The 25967-nt window shown below is 45.6% G+C and overlaps 2 protein-coding genes and 1 long non-coding RNA gene across 3 annotated transcripts in view; 1 reads left to right on the forward strand and 2 right to left on the reverse strand.

Annotated features, from left to right (window-relative positions):
* Nucleotides 1-855: 855 nt before the first annotated feature.
* On the reverse strand, nucleotides 856-11915 carry CACNG1 (calcium voltage-gated channel auxiliary subunit gamma 1). The gene is made up of 4 exons (XM_068655490.1): nucleotides 11440-11915; nucleotides 4764-4838; nucleotides 2608-2745; nucleotides 856-1861 (listed from the first exon to the last, which is right to left on the reverse strand). The coding sequence occupies exons 1-4, from the start codon at nucleotides 11678-11680 to the stop codon at nucleotides 1635-1637; spliced, it is 681 nt and encodes a 226-aa protein (XP_068511591.1). The 5' UTR covers nucleotides 11681-11915; the 3' UTR covers nucleotides 856-1634.
* A 36-nt stretch (nucleotides 11916-11951) lies between these two features.
* On the forward strand, nucleotides 11952-25958 carry LOC137841963 (uncharacterized). The gene is made up of 5 exons (XR_011088846.1): nucleotides 11952-13119; nucleotides 14069-14785; nucleotides 15046-15121; nucleotides 16578-16653; nucleotides 21656-25958. It is a non-coding gene; the product is annotated as an uncharacterized lncRNA (long non-coding RNA).
* Nucleotides 16964-25967, reverse strand: part of CACNG4 (calcium voltage-gated channel auxiliary subunit gamma 4) — a 40338-nt gene continuing 31334 nt past the window's right edge. Inside the window, exons 3-4 of the mRNA XM_068655489.1 lie at nucleotides 21307-21447; nucleotides 16964-20074 (exon numbers count right to left, since the gene is read on the reverse strand). Of these exons, the coding sequence (XP_068511590.1) occupies nucleotides 19536-20074; nucleotides 21307-21447 (680 nt within the window). The 3' untranslated portion in view covers nucleotides 16964-19535. The remainder of the gene's footprint in view (nucleotides 20075-21306; nucleotides 21448-25967) is intronic.

Genomic DNA, 25967 nt, shown 5'->3' on the forward strand with positions numbered 1-25967 from the left:
TGTAGTGCCTCTTAACTTCAAAGAGCTTGAAAAATACTCACGCAACTTCACAAATGGCTTGTATTCTCGCTGACACTTCCTTGATGGGAAAACTGAGATGTGCCTGAGGCTGGCTGCAGTGGAGCCAGGGGCTCACAGCAGGGCCAGCCCCTCACACCAGCTCCAGATTGCCGTGCAATTTCTCAAAATGCTGGCATGCAACATGATTTCAGATCTATATAAAACGGCCAGAAATTTTCTGTTCTGATTTCTGCTTTTTTTTTTTTTTTTCCATTCAGAATTGAGGACAGTTAATTGCAGAGGGAAAGAACGTTTCGGTTTCCTTTCCTTCTGCTTTTTAAATTATCTGGTAAAAAAAAAAAAAAAAAAAAAAAAGCAAATACTTTTTCCTACTTGAGGGAGAAAAAAAAAGGAGAAAATGCTGAACAGTTTCTAAAAACTGAACTGCAACTGAACTGCAAACAACCAAAAACTATAGATGCCTCTCGGGCTGGGCTGGAGGGGCCAGGTGGGTGTATGGGGCTCTGCAGCACGGGCAGCACCGCTCGCCCGCGATGCCTCAGGCAGGGCAGTTCAAGTGTGCATAAATAGCATTGCACTTCTGTAGTATTTTTGGGGCTGACTCTCCTGGTTCCTCTCTTTCTTGTCTGCTACCTTGCAGGATTTTTCTTTATATGTATTTTTATATACCTATGCAGTGAGCAAAGCACAGTATTCTTAATAAGCCTATTCACGAGGAAGAAATGAACGCTACATACAGTAAATACCATTGAGAATTACACTTAATACTGGACCCAGCAGAAATTGATGGGCCAGATGATTCATCCATCAAAATCATTTTCCAGAAAATCATGCTACCAGAAGATTGTGCTTTTTATTAAAGGAAAATATCATTCTTAATTTTTAGTATGTCTTGGCTTTGCCATTAAAGTTAAACAGAAATTGCATTTTTTTTTTTTTTTGGTGCTTAATTCAACAGAATGGAGCTGCAGGGTGTAAATCAGTAGGTTAAATGTTTATTCCAATGCTAGGCAAAGTCTTTTTTTTTTATTATTTTATTTTAACAGTTTAGTAGAACAGCATAAGGTTCTCCAATAGATTTAGGTGGTGAGCTAACCCTTCTCAGGAGGCAGAGGAGTATGGCACAGATGGGAGATGGACTCCCACGGAGCTGAAATTTCTCACAGAGTGTCTGAACAAGTGAGGAGTAAAGGCTTGGTATCCCTTAAGCTCTTCAACTCTAACTACACTGCACACCCCAAGAACGCTGTCTCCTCTGCAGCACGAGTTGTCTCACGTGCACTTTTTCACCCAGTTGCATTGGCACAAGGCATCCACAAATTGCAAATCGCCCCTCAGCCTCCAGCAGGGTGGAGGTGTAAAGAGAGCAGAGTGCTGTTCACCCACACTGGTGCTCTGAATGCTCTCTCTTCTTTCCTTAAAAAAAAAAAAAAAAAAAAAAAAAAAAAAAAGCAAAACCACAAAAAAACAACAAAGCGAGAGTTATAATTGAAGATGCCTTGTTTCAATCATGACTTAGTTAACGGAGTGCACATTGTATAGTGAGATCAAGACATTTTAAAAAATATAAATTTTTTCAAAACACTCTGGCTTTTCCCACGGGTTGGGGAACATCAGTGCTCTGGTTCTGCATCCATGCAGGTCTCCCAGGGGTTCTGGGGGAAGCGAGGCAGCGCAATCAGGAGGAGGACGATTCCGAAGATGAAGAGCAGGACGAAGGAGGCACAGGCACAGGCAAAGGACCAGGAGTAACTGTACTCAATCCAGACTGTCTCCTTGCTGTCAATCATCCTTTTCACAGATTGTCTCATGACTTCAACAGAGATGATGATGCAGAGACCTGAAGGAAGATGAGAGCAGTGGGTTGAATAACCAGCTGTCAATTTTTCATCCTTAACCACCTCATCTGCCTCTTAGCATACAGGAATTGCAGTGAGATTCACAGGTGAGTCATTGACTCGAATGTTTGAAGGAACCAACGCCAGCAAGTACTCAGATCTCTGCTATAGCCTAGGCTACGTAAGTCAGCCGGTGACTTGTTGAGTATTACCTTTTAGGAAGGCTTGGATGGGAAACTCAAAGTGATGAAGGAATAATTGCATTCCTCAGGGAGCTTTTCCAAAAGTAGAATAAAGGTTTTATTGAGGTGACAATTTGCACCTCTGTCTTTCAGTCACTGTGGCATGTCAAGGAAGTGATAGTTCATTTAAAAATGTGATCTTTGTATTTTTGGGAGACAGCTGCATATCTTGGGCCTGGATCAGCTGTTTCTTTGGTTTGAACCTTAATGTGTTATTGTGCTTAGACTAAATGAGATGGAATAGTGACTGCAGCCAGCACTGAATGTGTTAGAAATGCCCATTTTAAAAGTAGTTGGAGAAAATAGACAGGCTGCTGGGTAAAGCTGAACAGGACATTTCCAGAACTCTTCAACTGGAGCTCCACATGGGGACTTGTAGTCTCACTGTAACAAGGAAAACAATGCCATTTTCTGGGCATTTTCAGAAGTGTTTCCATCCGCCCAGGGTTTATCTAAGTTTCTTGATATTGTACTATGAGCCAAGTGCAATTAAGTGACCCTTGTACCTGCAAAGGTGTAGAACATGGATGCTGGCTTCAGCAGGTAGTCCCTCTTCTTCTGGAAGGATAAGAGGACGCAGATTGTTCCAATGATGGCAAAGCCAACACTGAAGATGGCAATGGCTGCAGCTGAAATGCTGTATTCTGCCAAAACAAAGGAAACACAAAAAAAATTGTGAATGTCTGCAGATTTTGAGCATGCTCCCATCAATGGTTGTGACTTTGCAGAAGGTCACTCAGAGAAAAATGTGTCCTGATGCTACAGAAAGGGGACTCTGATGAATCCAGTATTTCCCTAAAATAAAAGCAGGGGGAAGTATTGGCCAAGTATCTTTGGAATGCAAAGGACATAAAAACAGAAGAGGGGAAAATCATTTTATTAACACTTACTGAAAGACCAAATGGCACCTGTGTTAGCCTGAAGAAGCTCTGGACTGGAGCCATTTTAGCTCTGCTTCATGGATGTTATTGCTGAAGGCTTCTGGGCTCCACGCTCTCATTTCTTCCATCACTCCACACTCTGCTCTCAGAGTAAATAAGCAGCTCTGTGCTATTTTTGTGCTAGGTCTGTACTGCAGGGCCTCAACAAGGCCCCTGTGCACGGTGCTGATGCTGTACCAGTGCAGGACATTTGTGTGCTTCAGAGGGCTCAAAATCTGAGCAGGCAACTGAGGCAAGAGGCCAGAGGTGAACTGTTTGCACAGCCTCTTTATTTTTTTTTAATATATTTTCTTTAAGAAAAAGAATTCCAGCTCTATGGAAACTCAGCTTCTTCAGGGCATAGGATTAAACCCTCCATAAAATATCCTGCTTTTTTGCTAAACCAGCTAAGATGCACAGTAGACACTTCACCCAGCCGAGGCACAGTTCAGTGCCTGGACGGAAGGGAAGAATCACTAATTAAATAATTCAGGCCTTCATTTACATATTTCATTCGTTTTCATATCAGTTTAAGATTTAGCACATGTAGCCATGCATGAATATCATAATATCTGATGATATTTGCCTTTCAGCCCATTTAAAAAAATGTGTATTCCAGGCAAAATCATGAAGAATCTTTTTGCCTGTTACTAATTAGCTCCCATCAAAATGGAGCTATTTCTGTGAAAGGGAAAGCATATCACTCTTTGTTCTCTCTGCTTTTCATACCACTATTTTACTATAATTTCTTTGATGTTTCTCTTTTTGGTTTTCTTTACTATGTGCTAGAACTGCCCAAAACAGTTAGCTTCAATGTAAAATCATTTGCTGTAGCTTAAGCTTTTTCTTTTACTCTAAAGAAAAAGTTCTTCCTGATTTTTTTTTTTTATTATTTTTTTTCCCCTGAAATAACAAAGAAGGCATCAGATATGTCTTTAAGATCAGATGGCTGGACCTAATAGTATATCAATAAACAAGAGCAGGTAGCTCAGGTATATGCTCTTCTATTAATGCAAAATTCCCAGTCTTTCCTGTCTCAGGCAATTGCTTTTTTAGAAAAGCCGTGTGCAGGCTTTTCTACCATTATCATTTCTACTGGAAACAAAGCAGACTGGTTAATATGTGTAATGTAATCATCAGCTCCTTTACTCCACACTATAATATGTTGTGTGGCAAAGTGGAAAGGAATTTCTTCTTAATGAGAGGGCAAGAATGAGAGCAGTGCGTGCTGAATGCTAAAAATATTTGGCTTTATCAGGGACTTACTAGAAATGTGAAATTTGTCTGTGGAAGGCAGTTTTCAAAATCCATGCTGTGTAAACACCAACGATATGTCTTTATAGGATCTCTGTTCCTTCCTTCCATTGATCACTCCGGCTTTCACATGACTTTCATATAAAATCAATATCAAGCATAAAACTCCTAATGGTATCCACAGAGCCTCTCTACTTCTTTTCAGGGTCAAGACTCTGCTTTGGGGTGAGGTTTATTTATTTAGATTTTATTAACCTCTTCTTCCTTCCATGGTAAAGTCTCGGAGTGTCACGGATAATGCTGATGTGATGTTAGTTTTATGCTGGCAAAACATTTTGCAGCGTTTGTGGTGGTGTCTGATAGAAATTCCTCTACTGCTTTCAGTGGAGCCAGGATTGAGCCCTCATTTCAGGTTCCCCATCACCTTACATCTTGTGTGCACCTCAGTTCGTGCAATGGCAGGAAAAAGTTTTCAGGATGATTCTTACCTTTCTGGGTGGTTACTTCAAATATCTCCGAGCTCTCTCCTGGAGTAAAGTGCTTGAAGTAGGAGCAGGTTTGTTCTGAAAGAGAAAAGGAAATTTAATTTTGTGCACTTGGGAACCTTTGATAAAATGCAGTAAAATGGATTTTGCTTTTTACTAATATATCAAGACTCACGGTGTTTTTAGGGTAAGAACTAATGGGATCCCATTTCTGCTGCAGACATCCAGCAAATGCTTTTTTTAAGAACAAGAATAGCAGCAGGAGACCGATCTCAAGGATTTGGGCCTTGATCTATCAGAACACTTCAGGAGGTGCTTAAATGGCCCTGACAGTTGTGCTTCCCCAGGTGTCCTCTTGGGAACATTTCCCACAAAAGAACGATGTGGAGTCAAGCTGCCAGTTTGACACCTTCCTCTAATACCTCCACTTTGCTTGACATGTTGTGTCAGTCATTCTGCTTCAGCTGAACCCCAACCCGCCAAGACTGAGCGGAGGGGACGGTGACATGGAGAAATCCGAGCTGGCTCTGTTTTATTTGGGAGCAGACGAGTGGCACGTGCCTGCCAGGCAACCCGCTCTGGCACGGGCACGGCCTCTGCTGCCTCTTGTAAGCCTCTCCTTCCAAGAGCTTCGCACACTGATTGCTCTTCTATTTAAAGCATGAATTACAGATAATTTTTCTCATTCTTTCTTAGGCCATCACTCATCCCTGCCTCTCTGTGGCTGTGTTTCCTGGTGATGAGACCTGCCGTGCCCGCAGCAGAGCTGGCGTCTCCGCTCGCCTCCCCTTGTCCCTGCCCTCCTGCTCCAGAGCGGCACTGGCTGTAGGAGGGTCGCCGCTCCTGTGGTCAGCCTGGGCTCCAAACAGGGGGGTGAAGTGTCCCCATCCACCTTCTCCCTCCCTCTCCTTCCCTTCTCCAACCTGTAGACCCTGCATGGTAGCGACTTGTAGGGAGATATGCCCCCGTCAGCAGCCTGGAGCAGTTTGCTTTGTGGGGAGGGTCACTATGGGGGGCCCAGAGGTGAGGATGCTGCAGTGTAGCAGAGCACGTGGTGTTTTACTGAAAGGGCTTTTTATGGCTGTCAAACCAAAAAGATAAAAGTTGTCTGAAGCTGCAGACAAAAGGCAAGGGAAGGCCATACAAGTCAAGGGGAAAGAGTCACACAAAATGTGACTTCACCAAAGTTCGCTCCCATCAGAGCAGTCTGCTAAGTTAATTTGATGATAGTGGATTTAGTGGGAATTTACTGGATTTTCCTCATCTGGACTTCATGTGAGCATACTGCCGGGTACATGGGGTGTTTATAGAGGAGTTAGAAGACGAACGGGGATTGAGGCAGTGGGATGGGGGCATGTTGGGTGGAAGCAAGCTGGAAGCTGAGCCTCTCAACAGCATACATGGAATTTCGGGGTGGATGTAAACATGCAGGAGAAATACTATTTCAATTAGATGGATACAAGTAGAAGAACAAACAGTTATAATCTAGTCAAGAAAATCTTAAGGCTTTAAATTAGAAGAATGAAGCTGCTTGCTGGCTTTTGCTTTCTGCACCTGCTTTCTTGAATGAGACACAGGGCAGGACCAAAACGCTCAGCATATGGAACTTGGGCTGTTTTGAAAGACCTGGCATGGCAGGGCAGCTTGGGGCTGGGTGTATAAAGTTCCATTGGCTGGGGTGCCTTGGAGATACTCAAAAGCCATCTGGATGAGGTCCTGGCCAGCTTGGTCCAGGTGATCCCACTTAAGCTGGGATTGGGCCATATGACCTCCAATGGTCCCTTCTGACATCTGGGCTCCTGTCTCAGCCACACTGAAATGTGTTTCTGCATGTGCAGAGCCAGCTCTGCTTTCAGCATCCCAGTGGGATGGGGAAGGGTCTGGCCACCACTTAGTGACTCGAAGCTTTGGCAGCAGCGGGGTGAGGACGAAGGGTGTCCTCACTATTTATAACCTCTTTAATTGAAAACTTGGAGGGGTACGGGGCTGGGAGAACAGTTGCTCACAAGGAATTTGGCTGGAGCTGGGCAATCACAGAGTCACGCTGCACAGCGCCAGCTCTGATTGCACTATTCTGCCAAGCTGGGCTGCGGAGGGCCTGCTCAGCACCACCCAGCACCGCTCCGGCACCCTCTGGTTTGACTCCCATGAGATGGGGATTGTGCCAAGGTTGCACGAAATACCCACCGTGTGTGTGCAAGGGGCCACTGTTAACTCCAGCATCTCCTGTCTGTTAAATAACGGAGCTAGTGCTATCTTCCAGGAGGTGCTGGGAGGAAATCTGCGAGGACTCTGTGGTCCTGCCCAATGTCCCCTCCGTGCTGCCCCGGCATAGGCTGCAGCCGTGGGCTGATCCTGAGCAAAGCCCCCAGTGCAGGGTGTGCTGTGGGTCTCTGCCTGGAGGGCACAGAAAGCATCTGTTGTTTATTTACAGCATTAATTTCTCATGGCAAGAAGATACCAGAGCACTGTATGTTACCTGGGAGGTTCTTTTTTTTTTTTCTTTTTTTTTTTTTTTTTCTGTCATGTAAATGGCAGATTTCAGAGTTACTGATTCAAGATTTACTTTCTCTTTCCCAGGAGACAGGGCAATTCTAAAGCAGTGTTTTTGGGCCCATTAGTGAAAGATTCCTCTGAGATGCTGCTGTCTACTTAATTTTAAAAGCTGACTTTTATTTCATCTGCAGCTTCTCCTTGCTGGAGACTAGGTTAATGTTCAGCTCTGGTGTCTCCTGACCTGTTCTTTATTAACTCTGCAAATGACTGGAGGAAACGTAGTTGAACTCAGAGCTCAATATCTAAAATTGCAAATTTTGAGGCTCAGACCGGAGGCTGTATGGAGGCTGAGTGCCTCTGCCAGTGTCTGAGTGGTGCCTGTGGCTGAGTGTCCAGGCTGGTGACCTCAGTTTGGGGATCCTTTTCTTCCTGTGCTAAAAGGGAGTGAGGAGGGATAAAACTGAGATGCTTCATCTTGGATTGACTGTTTTGGCTTTTAATTAACTCTCTGAAAAGGTTGGTGTCAAAGGAAGCCCCAGGCATGCTGATTATCCAAAGCCTGAGGTTAAGCCATCAGTGACGGTGTGATGGGGGCTGCAGCATGTGTGACCATGCCAGATAAACCAGTACAGCCCAGTCCACCCTCCAGTCTGCAAAGGCTCAGCAGAGGGGTGACACATGGAAATCTCTTTGAGATAGAGAGAGAGACTGCCAGCAGAAGGAGCTGCCCCTGTGTTTGTGGCTGACAGCACAGCTCTGCAAAGGTGTGATCAATGTGGCTATCATATAAGTGGGTTAGCTCTGGGGAAGGTGCTTTTGGAAAATGCATTTTGATGTGGGAAAATATAGCCAGATTGCTTTTGGTGAAGTGATATATTGTTTTCAGTTTAAAGACACTTTTGGTGCTCTGCTGAGCTGGGAATATCTATATCAACAAGGTTCCCTATTATTCAAGGCACTTCAGTCCCTCTCTGGTGCCATCATGAATTAGAGAAAAGCCCATTTGTGTCACAGCACATTTACATAATGGATAGGATTTAAAATAGGTTTTATAATGGATAAAAATTTTGTGGCGATCTTTGTTTCTCTCCACCCCTAATCGCATTCTCTCTGCCACGGGGTCACCTCCGTGTGCTGATGGGACCAACCCAGGAGCTCGGCAGTCATTGAGGCCGCGGTGAACTGCAGGGACACAACGTGTGCTGTATCACACACTGTCCTCCCCGTTCCAGGTCAGCTGCCCTTACAGCCCTCCTGGCCCCTTCCCTTCAGATCCATCACTCCTGGATGACCACTGTGAAGGGGGAAACGGGACAATTCATCACCTTATTCATGCAGGGCCTGCCTCTCCTGCTGCTCACCACCGTGGGGCTGCACAGCACCTACTGCAGCCACGAGATGCAGCAGAAATGCACAGCACTGAACTACTGCTGAGCCTCAGGGGAAGGACATGCTGAGAGCCCATGAGATGTCTGGGGCCTGCAGGGTTTCCAGGTGGCAACCACCACCCACCAGCGTCAGAGTGACAGTCTGGGAAGGGGCTGGAGAATACCTTGCTCCTGAATCTGAAAAGGACACAAGCAGTGTTGTGGATGGCGAGAAAATCCAGGATGAGCGATGCTTTTAATCTGAGGTCTCCACTTGTGGTAATCCTGGGGGCAGGACCTGCTGCTGTGCTTGGAGAAGGTGTCAAGGTGGGGACTGAGCATCAGAGGGGGAGGCCCTGGGCTCTGAGCTGGCCAACAAGCCTGGGGAAGGGCTTTGAAACAGAGTTTGGGGATAGTTTAACTTCATACCAGTCTTGCAAAGAGAGTTCCTTGTATGGACACAGGCAACAAGACGGCCCTGCTAACAGCCAGCTCTGTCTAGTACTTTTCCTCTCTGTCTCCATCTCCCTGAGCCCCTGTTCCCATACTTACAAGGTCCTCTTTAACCTGCCTGCAGCACACTTGGCTATAGAACATCCCCACTGCTGCACAGGAACACACATTTTAGGACAACACTTACACTGGAGTGCCTGGCAGTGGATGCGAACCATGTCCCACTCAGTGGTAAAGTGCCCCAGTGGGCCACTGACCACCGTATTTGTCTGAATTTTCCCAGTTTTAATGGCCATCCCCCTGGTCCTTTAATTTCTTACAGCAGGACACTGAACCCTTTCCAATTTGTCAGCATCCTCGCAAGAGCGCTGTAAAATTTAAAAGCTCTGCCTAAATCACAGATCTGCTTTGTGGACTGCAAGCCAATGCATCCTGCACATTTTGCACTGTGCTGAGCTCAAAACCTAATAAATAATGCTAATCGTGCCATCCATTTCCTTCTCAGGGAGTGACTGGTAAATGGTTATTAACGCAGTGATAAATTCTGATGTTTCTTTTCCAGTCCTGGCAGTGATGTCTGACTACATCTCACAATTTTCAGGAAAACAAATGTCCACATCTCCTTTGCTCCCTGGTGGTTCATTCACGTTTTCTTGACCGCTGCAGGTTTCACAGCCACGCTGTTTCCCTCCTGATATCTCTTCCCAGAAGTGTGAAATCAATCCAACACATACCGTGCGGGCATGGCGGCATTTAGCAGCCCTGACTTGCAGGGACCAAGCCCTCCCCACCTCCCCATGTGGGGTTTTCTGCCTGAGCAGAATGGGGATTAAAACTATTCTATAACAGAGGTGAGAAAGCAATGCCCTTTCAAGCCTCAGATGCTGCTTTTAACACAGGACACCATCTAACTTCCAAAATATCTTTAAAAACTGAGGAATCACACCAGCCTTTCTTATGTGGGCTCAGCCTCTCCACGAGCAGCCGTTTGTTTGTGGTGCCCAGCAGAAAGGCAGTGCCGGGACGTGACCCATGCCAGTGATAGCACATGCTGATGTCTGTCAAAGCCAGGAGCTGCTTTCGTGCTGCCCTGGCCGCAAAGCTGCTTTTTGGAGACAGCTGGATATTTATGAGCTTTATATTTACCCTGCAGTTGTGCACTTTGGGTGTTTATCAACCAATTTCTATGATTTTCCTTTTGTGGGAGTTTTGCTCTCCGTGCGAGGAAAGGCAGAAGATGTTTCCAGGCGCATAAGTACCTACGCGAGAGACATCAAGCACACGGATGACACACTCCCAAATTTGGTTAGAGGCAGCTCTGAATGCAGCAGCTGAGCTCCTCTCTCCAGAATACATAATTTGGCCAAATAGGTAAAGAATCGCGGTAACATTCAGCAAGCACAGGCAGCACGGTTTTTCGCAGGAAATTTTCAAGCATGTGCTAACATATATATTTTATTTCCAGCAGCGAGGCTAGCGTGAAGGCAATCCTGTTATTTCTGTTCTGGAAAGAGTCCAGTTCCCTATTAGCCTTCTAAAACAGCAGCGCGGCTCAGTCACGGATGGGGAGTGTTGGTGCACGCGGTGTGAGCGGTGCTGACTTTGCGATCCGTGCACGTAGCGAGCTGCTTTTACCAGGGGAATGCCATCGGCTTCCCAGTAAGCAGCTGAGCCGCTCCCCATCGGCTGCTCTGGGAGATCATGGAGAAAGAAAGGGGTAGGGCCAGGCTGCCACCCCTGTGGGTCCGGGGTGCAGCAAGCTGATGAAGGATTGAAGCTCAGTTCGTGACTTTTTGGAAGTTGGCAATGCATCCAGCAGCTCCCTGTTCCTCCCTGCCCTGAGAAATGAATGTTATTGAAATAGCTCAGGGGCAACCTATGGCTGGCTGTGATCAGGCTTCGAGGATGCAGGGATCGGGAAATCCTAAGGACCCAGCTATGTCTGTTAGAGCCACTCCTTTAAATCCTCTTTCTGCTAAAGCTCTTGCCCACTGCCATCAGCATGCCTGGGTGCTGTGATACCCACTGCTGATATCAGTGAAATTTCCTCCATCCCGATTCCACTCTGATTACCACCGTGTCTGATCCTTTTCCCCTTCTACCCTCCCCTGTCATTGCACAGGAGCTGATGACTCAAAGACGGCCGCAGACGTACGTGCAAGGCAGCACCACGCGGAGGTACAACGAGAGGGAGGGAAGCGAGGTGCACCCACAGCCCAGCACAAGAACACAGCAGCGTGCAGCCCGGTGCCAGACTGCGAGCCGCGGGGACACGGGACGTATTTGGTTCCGCCCCGTCCTGCAGCCTCCTAAGCAAAGCCTGGCGGGACGTCCCATGCACGGGTGTGGGGGGCTGTACGTACCTCCTGGCAGACTTATGGGCCCGCAGCCCTTCTCTTTGGGACCTTGCTGCTGCACATAAATCTGTTTTTTGCAGAGTCGCCATAGCCCGAAATGAGCCGCTTCGCAGGTGGTGTTGTAATTCTCCACTTTGGGGCTCAGCACGGCCCAGTGGTCAGTCACTACGGCCGCGAAGAGCAGCGAGACGCCCACCAGCAGCACGCAGAAGGTCAGCCGCACCTTCAGGGATTTGCTGTCGTCCATCCCTCCTCAGGCCAGGGCTCCTGGGACCACCACTCCCAGGTCGTGTCGCCGGGGCTGGGGCCGCTCTGCTCGCCCGCAGCAGCCCCGCGAGGGCTCCCGAAGTGCTGGCACGTCTGAGCCTTTGCAAATGTCAGCCCCAGCTGCTGGGTTGTGTCAGCCGCTCCAGCCAGGAGGCTATTAATGCACGTAACGAGGAAAGCTCAGCTTTCCGTCCCGTCCCGCGTTTGTTTTGGATTCCCACGACCAGGCGGGTGCTCCTTCAGAGTCGCTACCACTGCCGCTAAAAGGCTCTAATCTGCTGACTTGCAGCATGCCCAGAAATAGGCATTGATAGGATGATTAACTTTTCAGCTAGGTTCTAAAACATCTGTGTTTATAATAGCGTTGGGACTGAGTTCAGTCTGATCCTAAATAGCTTAATAACAGAGCCAGAGCCTACAAACCGCCTGCAGACTGTGGCCATTCCTGCACGGAGAGGTTCAGAGCTGGGAGTCTGCTTGGAGCTGAGCCACTGGCACAAGGGCAGAGCATAAAGAACGCAGCAAAATAAGCTAACTTATTCATTGTATTGTTTATTCTTAATCACATTTAATTTTGAATTAACCTAAGGTATTTTGAGTGGTCTGGAGGAGTGTGTTTTGGTTCCCTTCAGAAGGAGCTAAAGGTTTTAGACCCTGCTCTTGTTATATTTAAGGTTCAACTTATGAAATATTATAATGTATATATATATTATAGTGTATATTATAACATGTATATAATATATAATATTAGATATTATCCCTATGGCAGGGGGGTTGGAGCGAGGTGATATTTAAAGGTCCCTTCCAACCCAAACTGTTGTATGATTTTCTGATTCTGTATTGCAAGAACGTATTTCATCAATTTAAGTGAAACATTTTCCATTTGAGAACATTGGATCAAAATGATTCGGCATTCCTCCCTCCTTATTTTTTCTCTGGGAACTGTTGACAGAATCGACTTCATTTCACGTTTCTTCTGCATCTCCCAGGACTGTGCTGTCCCCAGGGCTCCCCCTTCCCTGTAGGGTTTGCCTTGCCCTGACCACAGCACTCAGCTCCAGGTTGCAAACTGAAAAAACCCTTTCCGACAGCAACCCTCTGCTGTACCCATGCAGGAAAGGCTGCAACAGAAATAAAACTGCAAATTTTCACACAGGTGAAGCTAGCAACTTTTGCTATTTTTGCAGTTGGTTCATTTTTTTTTTGTTGTTGTTGTTCTCCTTTTGTGTCTTTTGCATATTTTGTTCTAATATCAAATCTTTCAAGTGCTTGCTTTCCCACCACCCAGGTTTGCCTCAATATGTAAAACAACTCCAGTGGCTGCCTGGCACATCCTTGCCTGTTTTTAGGAAAGACTCCTGTTCCCTGGGACCCAGATGTGCCTGGACACAATCTCTCTCCTTTGCTTTGATATTCCAGGTGATTTTAAAACTAATTTGATGATAAAGTCAATGCAGAGGCTATTGTGGAGGTGACATTACAATTGCAATGTCAAACTAATGAGAGTGACAGCACCTGAATGTCAAAACAATGGTTAAAAAATGTCAGTGGAAATCTGCAAATATCATGTTATCATGTCAAGATAATGTCAAAGCTGCTTGAGTGCTGTTTTGTGAACACCCCAATTTGAGGTCAAAATACAGATGCAGTGGTAGGAGCTCTAATTAATGAGGACAGTCCAAAGCAATGAGTGAAGGGTGAAAGGTGAGTGTAGTAAAAGGGGAGCATTTGTGCCGATTCCCAAAGCTGGTTTTATACTGGAAGTAACAGACCGATTTGGGGAAGTGGCAGGGCAGGGCTGGAGCACTGAACAGTGCCACCATAAGGAGGGCACCAAGGGATTACTGCAATTAATTACAATTACAAGATGCTGAGGGCCTTTCTCCCTTACCTGACTCCCACTTAGCCCCTGGCACTTATATTTTCCTCAGCAAGTAGCTCTCTGCAGGGCAATTTTCCCTGGGGTTATTTCCTTTGGGATCAGCTGAATGTCACCGCTGATGTGCAAACAGCTGGTGGGGACCTGTGCTTTGCAACGCGTTGCATTAATTGTAGCAGGCAGAGGAAGGACCTTCTGCTCCAAAAGTGGATGCTCCAGAGCTGGTTGTACACATTCAATACACTACCCACTGGCTGAAGGAATTGTGTTTCCAGTGGTTGATGGCACTGTGCTTTCTGAGGCATAAAAAAATTATGATGTCACACAGAGAGAAATATTAGAGGCTTGCATTTCTATTTCCTTAATCACAGCCAAGAGGTCACATGAAACTGGAAAAGCCTAAAGGGAACAGACGTTAAAATAGAAAAGGAATGCATAAAAATGGTAATGCCATTTCTTTTGAAGTAGTCTCTTGTTAAATTTCACTAGGTGTCAGTCCATCCTGGGAGCTGCATCCTGACTCCACTTCCTTGGTGCTGCCAACTCCACTGATCCTCCGCAAGCTGAGTATGGGAAAGTGTTTGCAAATGTGGGCACAAAGCAAGGCTTTGGATGCTGAGGAAGCAAGTGCTAATGATCGTGCTTTAGATTAATTACAACCTACAAGGACTGCAGGGGTGGGAATTCATTAGTTTTTTTGTTGGTGTAGGTTTTTGTGTCTCTTCTAGTGTTGGCAAGGATCATGCTTTCTGCTGTCTTTCAGGTATCCTGACCTGGAAACATTCCTCAGGGTTTGCTTTTTATTTTATTTTTATTTATTTATTTATTTTGTTTGTTTGTTTGAATTTCCTAAATGTACCCAAGAAACAACTAAAATGAAAGCGAATGTGTGCAATTCTGAAAGAGCTTCAGTGCAAGAGACTGACACCTCACATCACTGCAGCTAAGGAGAAATATCCCCAGCCCCAAAGGGTGACCTGCTGCCACCCATCCCTGGGAGAGAAACCCAGGGATGTCTTTTGTGGGGTTGTGCATCCACAGGCTCTGTTCTCCCTACACTCATGAGGGATTTCTGGCAAAAATGTCTGGCAAAACTGATTTCTAGAGGAGCAGGCTATAGGAGGCCCCCAGGGCTGTCTGCACACCCAGAAGACGGCGGTACAGCATCCCCGAGGAGCAGCTCCTGCAGTCTCTCTGCCTCAGCTGGTGAGTATTTGCATTCAGAAATCTGTATCACATGAAAAATGAAAAGAGTATTAATGAGGACCTGTTGGGAAGCAGGGAGGGTTGTAATTAGTGGCACTTTAACAGCAGCAAGCAAGAGAGGCATGGTTGGTTGTGTTTCTCCACTGGAGAAAATGCTACATGAGGTGTCCCAAGACCAGCCACTGCATTGTTTTATCCCTGGCAGAGGCGTTGGCTTGGCTCCATTCCCCAACATTTGCACATTTCTGTATTTCTTCCAGGCCAACCTCACTGCTTCCCGCAACCAGCCTAACCAAATCCTGCAGCCCCCTTGCAGAGCAAGAAGACCCTTACCAGGTGAGAATCACCCAGGGTGGAGCAGATTGGGCGTGTTCTGAGCTCAAACACAGTTTCAGCAAATCTGGGGCTGAAATCCTTTCTTCACAGAAGGAAAGAGGAAAACCTGTGCATGTTTTGGTTTGCCATCCAAAAAAAGCAGCCCCCTGCCCATCTACCAGCCTGCCTCTCAGCAGGACAGGTCCCACCGAGCACGGGGCTGGCCATGGCTTCCCTGCAGGCTCGGTCTCTTTTGGTAGCAATCGCCTTTTTGGTCGGCAGCTCTGGCGAAGCCATAAGACGAGCTGCCCCGCAGACAGGTGCAGAAGTCTGTTTTATTTTCAGCACCTCCCATGTTGGTTCGTTTTCTCGGTCCTCAGGAAATGCCACATCCTCCTCGCTGGCCTCTTTTCTTCCAGTTTCCGGAGCCACGAGGACTCCACCTGTGCTTCCCCCTTGAACAGCATCGCTCTTCATTAAATCCCATGTATTTCTGAGCTTTCAGTGGCTCCAGGTCTGGGTGTAGAGGTGTCTGGGCAGGCCGTGCCACAGGTCAGGTGGACACAGGCATGCACGCTGCCTTCTTCGTTAGTCTGGAGGTGTAGGAAATGGGAAGGAAAAGTTAAAAGAAGTATTTGAAGGAGACACCTAGCAGGCACCTTAACCAGAGTGTGTCTCATTTGGGCCATGCTTAAGCTGGAAAATAGAAGTTTTTTCCTGGGTTTCCTACCCAAATGCCTGGAAATGCTGTGGTAGCTTATCCTGGAGATTCCTTGGTCTGTGGGACCACAAGAATATTGTTTTCTCTCATATTCTCCCAGTAATACTAACCAGCTGCAATCAAAACAGATAGAAATGTGAAAAAATAAACACAGCTCGGAGGATCTGGAAGTTAAAAATCTAGATACCTTTCTCCACACAAACCCAAATACATTTAAAATGGTTTATTTAAAAAGTAAGGATTAAGTACATTATACATGGTTGTGATTACACCAGCAGAACTGAAGCACAGTGGCAATAACACTTTAGAACTGCAGACAGAAATGTAACCTCAAGGGACGTGATATATTAGCCCTTGTGGATATGTGATCCATACAGAAAGGAAAGGAAATATAAAAATAGTTTATTGTTAGTTGAATGGGCATATGAAGTGATTTCTTGTCTTACTCCTATTCTGTGTAAGAAACCAGGAAGAGAGGGCTGACTGTATACCTGAAACTTTTTTTTTTCTCTTAGAAAATGGAATCTGATCCAATAGCATTTCTTCTTAGGTCTGCTGTTACAGCATGTTACAGGCTATTACCAAAAGACCGATATCGTTAACGATATGATGATGATATCTGCGGGCCTTATGGAGAAACTGGGGCTAGTTTGTGTTAGATGCTGTCCAGGGATGAACAAAGAGATGTGCAGGAATAGCAGAATTTTTTTGTAAACCGTCACTGTGTGATTTCAAGAACAATCCTATTCCTTTCAGATACGTCACTACTCTTCACGTCACGAATACTGCAGATTTTTCAGCTTTGTCAGGACCAAAGTTTTCTACAGGAAAAGTGAGTTTTTGATTTTTTTATTTTTTTTTTTACTCTAGTTGTTAGATGAAACAACAGACATGAAATCGCAGCCTCCATCCTCCCCAGTGCCACACGTCCTGCTCCCCGTTACCCCCAGCGCCCTTGCTGCCTGCCCGGGCCATGTGTCCAGCATCACCCTGGGAGCACTTCCCTGCTCCGAGTGGTTTTAAACACATTCACTGGCAAATGGTGACTCAAAGAACAAAGTCAAGGCGCAAAGCAAACCTCGCACCGTCCGCTCTTACTTCAATGGACAAGAGTTTAGAAAAAACAGCCTATATCTAGCTCCTGGTTTTAAAGGGAATGGTTTTATTCTTAATTACAGTAAACACGGATGAGGACTTATTTCTAACTATTAGTTTATTAACACAGTGGGAAACAAATAGTTCTGGGAAATTGCACTTGAAAAATACATTGACTATAATTAGATGTAAATTAATTAGCACTTAGTATGACACACTAATGAGACAGAAGGTTTTTTCATTGCAAACTTCTACTTCTATCATAGCTAATCAAAGTATTTTAATATTACGAAGTCTCCAAAAGTAGGAAATAATTTATTGTTTGAAAGCATAAAGATTCTTGTAAAAAAAACCTTTCATCAAGAACTTTAATAATTTTAGAATTCTTTTACGTTGTCCTAGCCGAAAAGTAGGTAAAAAACAGTTTTCTCATCTGCCTCTGTTTGATTTTTTTTAAAAAGCTTGTGTAATATCTTTCTTCATAGTGTGTTGATACAGAAAGTAGCACAACATTTTCTACTTTTAAATAGTTCCCATTGCTCCATTCGCATTAGCTCTCAGAGTTCAGAGGTCTGAAAAAGGATCCCAGCAGAGTTTTAACCTGAATGGAAATTCTTACCAAGCAAGGATGAAGGCTCCAGCCCCCCTCCGCTGGATGGTTTGCCAAAGAAATGCTGCCACTCTGCCAGGCTGAGGGCAAAACTGAGCAAAACAGCTAGTAGGGGAAGACTTTCACTTAAAACTGAGAATTGTGTCTTGGTTCTTGCATGGAGAGAGGGCTAAGCAGGGGTTACTTGGGAGGGAGAGGCTCATCTTTTGGGGATGTTAAGGCAGCTCCTCCAGGGTTTCGCTGGAGGACTTGGTTCCACCGGCTGAAAGCCTCACATCCAAACCACCACCGCGTTGTGACGCTGCTGCCACTGCAGGGTGAATTAAGACTAAAGAGGTTTTAACAGTTTGGCTGATATCTCCCAGCATCAGCTTTCCAAATCATGCTTTTTCCTTGTCACCATGTTTCTAGTCTTCTGGTACCAAAGTTTTTCAGGACAAAAAAATTACAGGTATATTCAAAGGAACCTACAGGAGCTAGATGCTCCTCTCGCATTGCCCCTAATTCATCGAAGGGGAATCGGGCACCTCATTCTCATATGGCTTGGTCGAGTGGTCACTAAAATTAATGAGTACTGTCAAATTAAATTACCTTAAGTCAGGCCCTTGAGCTTTGAGAATCCAAGCCTAAATGTAAAAATGAAAGCAGAAGTTTAAAAGAAAGAAAAAGATTTCAGACCCTTTTAGAAACATACAGAAGCAAGGGTGCAAATCAGTCTCCCCCTTAGGTGATGCATAGAGTTTCCTGTGGGCTCTCTGCACATAAGTAGATTCATCGTTACAAAATAAATTAAATTAGGCTGAACCATCATTTCCATCTAAAAGCAACTATACCTTGCACCATGCGGCACTTATTCATAATAAAAAGAGTTTAATAAATATCTCATAAACGGTGATTATTTTTGTTCTACTTTAAAAAATACAAAGTCGTCATCCATTCTGTTAACGCTCAGTTCCCGTTGCTGCAGGAAGTTTTGCTAGTCCAAACATTATTAGCTTCTCATCTTCTTACACACATTGCTCAGGTATCTTAGTTTCCAGTAGCGTTAGTGTTGCACTTGTGAAGCAGTAAGGAAATCGGGGATGCAGTCGCAGGGAACCGGCGCTGTGCCCGCATGGGCCGCCCTGGCTCAGCTCTGCTCCTCGCCCTGGCTGTAAGCAGTCTATAGGGGCCTGCTCCTGACAGACAGCACTCAGCACCTCGCCGGATCAGGCACTAGGGCTAGTCGGAATGAGAATTCAAGTTTTCTAAATGTTAGGCAAGAAATGATGTTTGCAAATATGCTCAAGTCCCACCTACTTTAATCCTTCCCTTGCTAGGCGTTTCGCGCTGCACCCACCCTTGCGTCCCCCACCCGTGCTGCCCTGAGGGATGCCCTCCACCCCCAGGTAGGAGACCCTTACTGCCCCGTCAGGGAGTCTGTAACACTCAGCACACGGATGCTTTACAGTTTCAGTAGCACAGATCAGTTTTAGACAGTGTCGCCTTCAAAAATATTCTTCTTTTTTTGTTGTTTTTGTTTTTGTTTTTTTTTTTTTTTTTTTGGAAAGAGGCAAAGCTTACGTTGTGTCAAATGGAAGTGGATCACTTGAGGAGTAGTTTGTATTCATCCTTGGGCTTGGTTATAAATTATAGTTGCAAGTTTGTAGTAAGGGATCTCAATTTAGAAAAAAAATAATCATACAGCAATTCTTCTGTAATCCTTTAAACACACCGGTGGCAAGTCCTTCGCAGTTTCTCCAAGACTTTGTACACACTACAAAAGTGCAGGGACATGAACTACCTTCATCTCGTGACACCAAGAACTGAAAGAAACAAACTCCAAATAGCTTCAAAAAAAGCTACAAGCGTGTAACATCTTTATGTTGGTCCAGAGGTTCCCCACTTGCTGCCTCAACACATGCCACAATTAAAGAGGTGAGAGGGTATTTTCACATCGCTCCTTCTCTTTCATGACAGATCTGTTCTGTTTTGATAATTCTTCAGAAAGCACGAGGAGTGAAGGTACTTCAAACAGGTGTCGTTCTCCTGTTGACCATATTGACGTGGAGTCCTTCCTTAAATTCCTTCTGAAGGAAGTTGTGAACCTGCAGAAAACTGGCTTCTTGGTCTGCATTGTAGCTGGCAGCCGTGGTAACCTTCAAGGGCTCTCTGGAAAGGGTGTACATGGAAATTTCGTTCATGGGAATGGTGCTTGCTATCTTCATGCCAACCGGAGAAATGTCCCTAGACGGAGAAGGCTCTGTAGATCGAGAACTGGATCTGGACCTCCGCCTCCTGTACCTGTAACTTGGCATCCTGGCGTAAGGAGAACTGGAAGAAGTCTTAAGGAATTCCCTCTTGGTCTTAAACCTCAGCTCTTTGTTCTTCTCAATATAAATGTTCACAGCCAGAACACCTATGGTTTCAGCCACGATAAAAGACAAGGCTCCAAAATAAAAAGACCAACCATAGTTGTAATGGTTCTTTTTGTCCTCATCTCGCTTGTCACTTGGGTCACCTGCATTGCTTGATATGTAGACAATGATCCCTATGATGTTACTTAGTCCTAGAGAGAGAAAAGCAGAAGTCAGTTGTCATGTGGTTGGACAGTTAAAATACAAGCCATGTTACTTTCTGGACCTGAATGGTTCTAAGATTATGACCAGGAAATCGCATTACATTTATTTACTCTTTTATTTATCTAATTATTTCATTTATTCTTCAAAACAAAACAAAACAAAAACAAAAACAAAAACATACCCACATCACGTGCATCTAAATATTCTAAAAGATTCAGCAGGATTTGTCCCCATTTCTTCATTGGCATGGCGGAAAGGAAGCAGCATATGGGAGCTCTCTAATATTGTTAGTTGGGCTTCTAACATTCAGAATAGTAATAAAAATACATTTTGAGCTCAGGGCTATGGCTGTTCACCTCGATCAAGATAAGTTGTCTTCCACCTTGTTGAATTTTCATCTGAATGTAGCATGCTTAAACTGAGCTTCAGGGAAGGCTATTAACAATGTGCCTGACTCTCTCAGATGTTTCTAGTGTGAAAAACATGCTCACCTAGCATAGGTGATTTTTTATCTGTCACCATATAAGAGGAAAAAAACGGTCCTGGCTATAAGAGTTGCCTGATTCAGGTTTTTATTTCATTATCTAATGTTCAATAAATGTAAGTAGTGTACAAACTGCATGTTATTTGCTTTAGCTTCCTGGAATTTCTTTTTCAAGAAAACTAAAAGCTTCTCTAGAGCTTTGAAAACATTTCTTTCTTAAGAAATGTGCCTAGCATGATGTTGGTCATGCTCTCATTCCAGGAAAGGGATACAGGGAGAGATCTGCCCATGAGATTTTCCATGGGAAGCATCCGTCCTTGAAGCCTTGTGGCCAGCCTGAAAGCTCGATCTGAATCATTTTCCTTGGGCTTGCCTTCATCAGGAGTGAGCAACACAAACGGGATTTCCTGATTTTTATATCAGCAGATCAGCAGTGTAAAGCTGCAGGATCACACAATGCCCGCTGCAATGAGAATGCCCTGAAAGAATTTAGGCTTTGGGAAGGAAATTTAGGGAGTGGAAGAAGAGCCGTGGATGTGAGGTGGTGTCCTTCCACCTCTCCTCCCAGCTGGACTCAGAGCACTGATTGCCCCATGGTATTTTTGGGTCCCTGCCCCTGACTAGGCCACGCTGGGCATCTTGCTGGGCTGGTGGCTTCTCCATCAAGTTGCACTTTTGCATTTTCAGTCCCAAAAAGGCAGCACTTCTTAAGGACTCAATTTAAGGAGAACATACCTGCTGCAACAAAGAGAATCCCAGCACTGAGGATAATGTTGTTTTTGCTGTTGTAAATCCTCCCTGCTCCGACACAGAGCCCTCCCAGCAGCAGCAATATTGTGCTCAGGATGGGGAACACACTGGAGGCACGGACGATGCCTGCAGAGGAGATAGGAAGCAAAACATGACAGACAGTAATCATTTCAGATACCTCCTCAGGTGCTAGTGCAGAGATGACAAAGTCACCAAACCCCTGGCTTTAGCTGCAGCTACCACAGATCTGCACTTCTGGGCAGGTTTTTGGGAGACAAGGTGGGTGGCCAATGTAGTGGGGCTACTCTCAGTTGAACACTTTTAATCTTTTCAGCTTCTAGGAGGAAGTCCAGTGTTATTGCCACCAGAACATTGCTGATAAGTAACAGCAAGTGCCAGCATCACGCAGGGAGCGGCACTGAAAAATTCATGGGCTGGCTGCGAACGCTGCAACGTCTGGGGATGGCCTCAGCAGAGGATCTGCTGCTTGGCACACCCATAAGGTGAGCACAGCTAACAGCCCCTCTTTTCCTGCTGAGTATTTAGGACTTAGAAACCTTTCAGATTTCTGTGGGAGAGATTTTAAGACGTGTATGCTGGATGTTTGTGTTTACTTTCCTGACAGCTAAGTGGAGTTGTTTAAAATTCTATATGCTTCAGTCCATTCATCAACATGGGCTATAAAATCCCTGCACAAAAACCTAAACCACCGCTTTGGGCCAGCTTTCAGAGTAGGGTCATTTCTAGGCTAGGCAACAATGGAAAGGGAAGCGGCAGGGAGGGAACAAAAGGACTGAAGAAAGACGAACAGGTGCTAGAAGAGAGAAGAATGTGCTCTATAAACCAAGGGGGAAAACCTGGTAGGAGCTCCTGAAAGGGGTTATGCTGTTACATGGAGAGGAGCTGGGTTATCCTGTCATGTGGAGAGGATGTTTTTGAAGAAGTGATCAGGTACAGGACAGTGCTGTAGACAGCAGGGTTGCCCCAAAGCCGGGGGGAGATGTGGGGGCACGTCAGCAGGAGCGGTACAAGGCAGAGATGCTCGGGCTGGGGGGGCAGAGGCTGGTGTCAGGGAAGGGTGCAAACCTCATGGCACACTGGGAGGATGTGGGGATCCCCAGGGCTGGGTGCATGTTGAGGAGCAAACTGCCAAAAAAAGGCCATCTGGAGCATCAGCGGCATGGCCTCTCCCGGGTGCCATCTTCCCGGGTGCCACGCACTGTGAGCGGCACTGCTACCTGGGGAGGAACGGCCAGATGCTACAGCTGATGCTTTCTCATTTTACTTTTGATGGCCGCGGCGTTCCCAATTTAGTGAATTGCTTTCTAACGATTCCCCTGGTGACCGGTGGCAAAACTCCCGCTGACTGCAAGAGGGACAGGGCTGGGCATTTAATAACAGCATTGCTTTTGTGTGCGCTGCAAAGCCCCCAGGAGCCCGAGCGACAGGCCCAGGGCTCATTAGGATGGTGCAAAGATAAAGCAAAAAGACAGTCCCTGCCCGGGAAGCTTGTGCCTGTATCGATCTGCAACAGTGAGAAAAGTACATCTCCTACCAAACCTGGCAACGACGCTGCACGCGTCCTTTACCGAGGGGGCATGTTCTGACCGCAGCTAAACCCAGCTCTGTCAGACGCGTTATTATTCACAGAGTGTTTTGCAATAATTGGCACATCCAAGTAACGAGGATGTGAGGTCACTGATCAAAGCCCACTGAGGGCCGAGAGCCCATTCTGCTGCCCTGGGCGTACCCCCGCATGCAGGCAGAGGTAACGGTGCTCTGACTTCTGGGTCGGTTTTCAGAGTCAATTATTAGACAAAGATTCGATGTCAGGCTTTGTTTGTGCTCCCCGACATGGAGGAGCCCCAAATCACTGTCTATTGGTGTCCTGGAAAAAGGCTGCATAGGCTTAAAATCTGCTGTGGCCACTCCTTCTGGTTGTTGTTTTTTATATTTTATCTTCAGGCTGTTTATACTGATTTTAGTTAAATTAAAGGGCTTTCCTAAAATGCTTCACTGATATTGTCAGAAGGGACTTCCCAGACATGCCAAATACACTGGGTGGGTTGTATTACATCTAGCAAAATGCTCCAGAGATAATTTTTCTGTATTAGGTAATTAATGTGAAGAGAAACAAAACATACAGCGTTCTCTTGGGTACAATGGGGACTTTTAGCTCTGAAATTTAAAAGGAGGCCCATAGGTACCCTGTAGAATTTACATATTTCTCCCAATACTGGTAATAAAATGACAGCACATCAGAAAACATTAAGGGAATCTGGTTTTTGCTCTCTCCCCTGCTTTTTTTTTCCCCTTGTTTACCGTCCTGTCTATTTGCATCGGCTGCCGCTCGGCGCTCCGCGCTGTGACACCTCTGGGGAAGCGCCGCAGCGGGCTCTGCCGCTCAGCCCGCAGGGCTGCGGGCACTGGCCCTCCTCCCGCTTTCCTTCTCCTCCGAAAGCAGGAGGTAGGCGGCTGAGGGAGCTGAGCAGGAGGAGTTAAAGCTTCTTTGCACGTGTTTGTAGTCACCGTGGCTCCCGTTCCTTTGATTTTGCAGGGAGCAGCCTGAAAAGAGCAAAATCCAGACTCCTGCTCCTACCCACGCTCTGGAAGCCTCCTAGAATCAGGCATTTTTTCACTGATTTCAGTAGGGTTTTGAACTGGGGCTCAGTTCTGCTAACTCCATCTCTTTACACTTATCTGGAGTCTAGGTTAGCTCGGTATCTGTGGAGCAGGCTGAGAGCCCGCATGCTGCCCTGTGAGTAGCACAAGATGCACACAGGGTTGGTGCCTTCATCTGAGCAAGGGCTGCCTGAACAGGAACCAAAGTTTTCCCTTTCACCTCCCTTAGGTGAACAGGAAGGGTTGCCCCCATTATGGCCCTGCCAAAGTCTGGTGGCTAAAAATCCTGGTGGCTGATACAGGGACAGCAGGTTGCAAAAGTGTTGTAGAGGGCAAAAATGGTAAGGAGAGCATCATGTCTCCTGTAAATGGGATGTGAATACCTCTGTGTCTCGTTAGACAATGATTTCGTCCTTATTACACATACATATGACCTCATTTATTTTTGATTTAGGTACATAACCTTTCAGCAATCTCTAAAACAACTGTATTCATTTTAATTGAAGCAGTAGTTTGCTTCCTAGAAGTGAAAGCAGGGGAATCCTATCTGTGCAGAATATAGAGGGTGAGCTCTCCTCCGAGGGTGGAGTGCCTGGATCCTGATTTTGCAGAAGACATAAAGGGTTGGGCCAACTGGCTTTTAAAGCTTGCACATAGCCACTTTTGAAAACAGCTTTTAGGATCATCAGTCACAAGTACACTTACAAACAATTTACCCATCTCTTGTCTTACTGAGCAGCTGTAGACTGTTTTTCCCAGTTCTATCTTTTCTCTAAATAAAGAAGGCATAATACACTTTTATCAAGATGCTACTTAATTCATCTTTCCTTTGCAGTCCTTTTACTAATGATGTTTCTTTCCTAAAGCTGACTTGGCATCAATTTCACATTAGTTCCAAGGCTTTACATGAAGGATAAATGCAGCCGTGCTCATATTCTGCTAGTCTGCCATCGCCCAAGCACTGAAATCATGTCACCCAAGCACTACAGCTGATCTAAATTGACAAGAGTAAAGATGAAAAAAGATCCAGGTTTTCTGGTAAGCAGACTCTTTCAGAGAGATTTTTTTTTTCTTCTTGTCTTAGCAACCTGAAGTTGTTTCCCAGAAGTGAGCAGAAGGACAGAGTGGTTCTCTAAGTGGTGTTTCAGGTAATTAATAGCAGTGTAATTGAGGAGCATTTTGCTTTGCTGGATGTCTCAGCCAGCAGCCTCATTCATTGCTCCCTGAAGCCTTCCCAACACCTTGTGAACTGCAGTTTCTTTCTCTTGTAAAGGGCATTGCTTTCAGCTCTGCTGGTCAGCTCTTTTGTGCAAAAGAAACAACTAGGCAAGGCGTCCAAGGGGAAGGGGAAATCTAACTGAAATTTTGCAGGATTCATGAAGTTTCACACTCAGGTTCCAGGACATTGCATATCAACTGAGCGAGTGGTCACTGGGGGGAAGACGGAACAATTGTCCTTATTTCAAGCACCAGATTGGTGGATGAAATAACTTCTGTGAGGGCTTTCACACTGGCACAAAGCACCAACGGCTGGCTGCCCATGCAGAGAAGCCACAGCCCACATTCATACTGAGATTTTGCTGTTATCTGCAGAAATTTCAGCTTCCTTCCTAAAATGCAGTAATTTCACTGCATGGGGAGGTAGCTCAGAGCAGCTGCAAAGGATGAGGCTTGCATAAGGGCTGGATTTAAGCAATGGGAAAAGCTTCCTCATGGGCAGGAACCCACTCCTCAAACCAATTTTAGTACAGTAACCAGGTAAACGTTCCCTCTGTAAAATATCCTCTCTAATCTGGGAATGACAGCTGTGGTTTTCATTTTGAATGTTTCCATATAATTTTAAAAGAACAGGCACCACAATTGTGTAAGTTACCGTGGATGAAGGAAACCCTTAAAATGGAGGTCCTTGAGGGAGGGCCAGGCCCTTGCAATAAATATGACTGTGACTGTGCTCTACAGAAGAGACACCCAGGCAAGTCTCTGTTGATCTGCTAGTTCTGTGTACAAGGCATTACTTTTCAACT

The sequence above is a fragment of the Anas acuta genome, chromosome 18 (assembly GCF_963932015.1).
Source record: "Anas acuta chromosome 18, bAnaAcu1.1, whole genome shotgun sequence".
NCBI classification, from domain to species: Eukaryota; Metazoa; Chordata; class Aves; order Anseriformes; family Anatidae; genus Anas; species Anas acuta.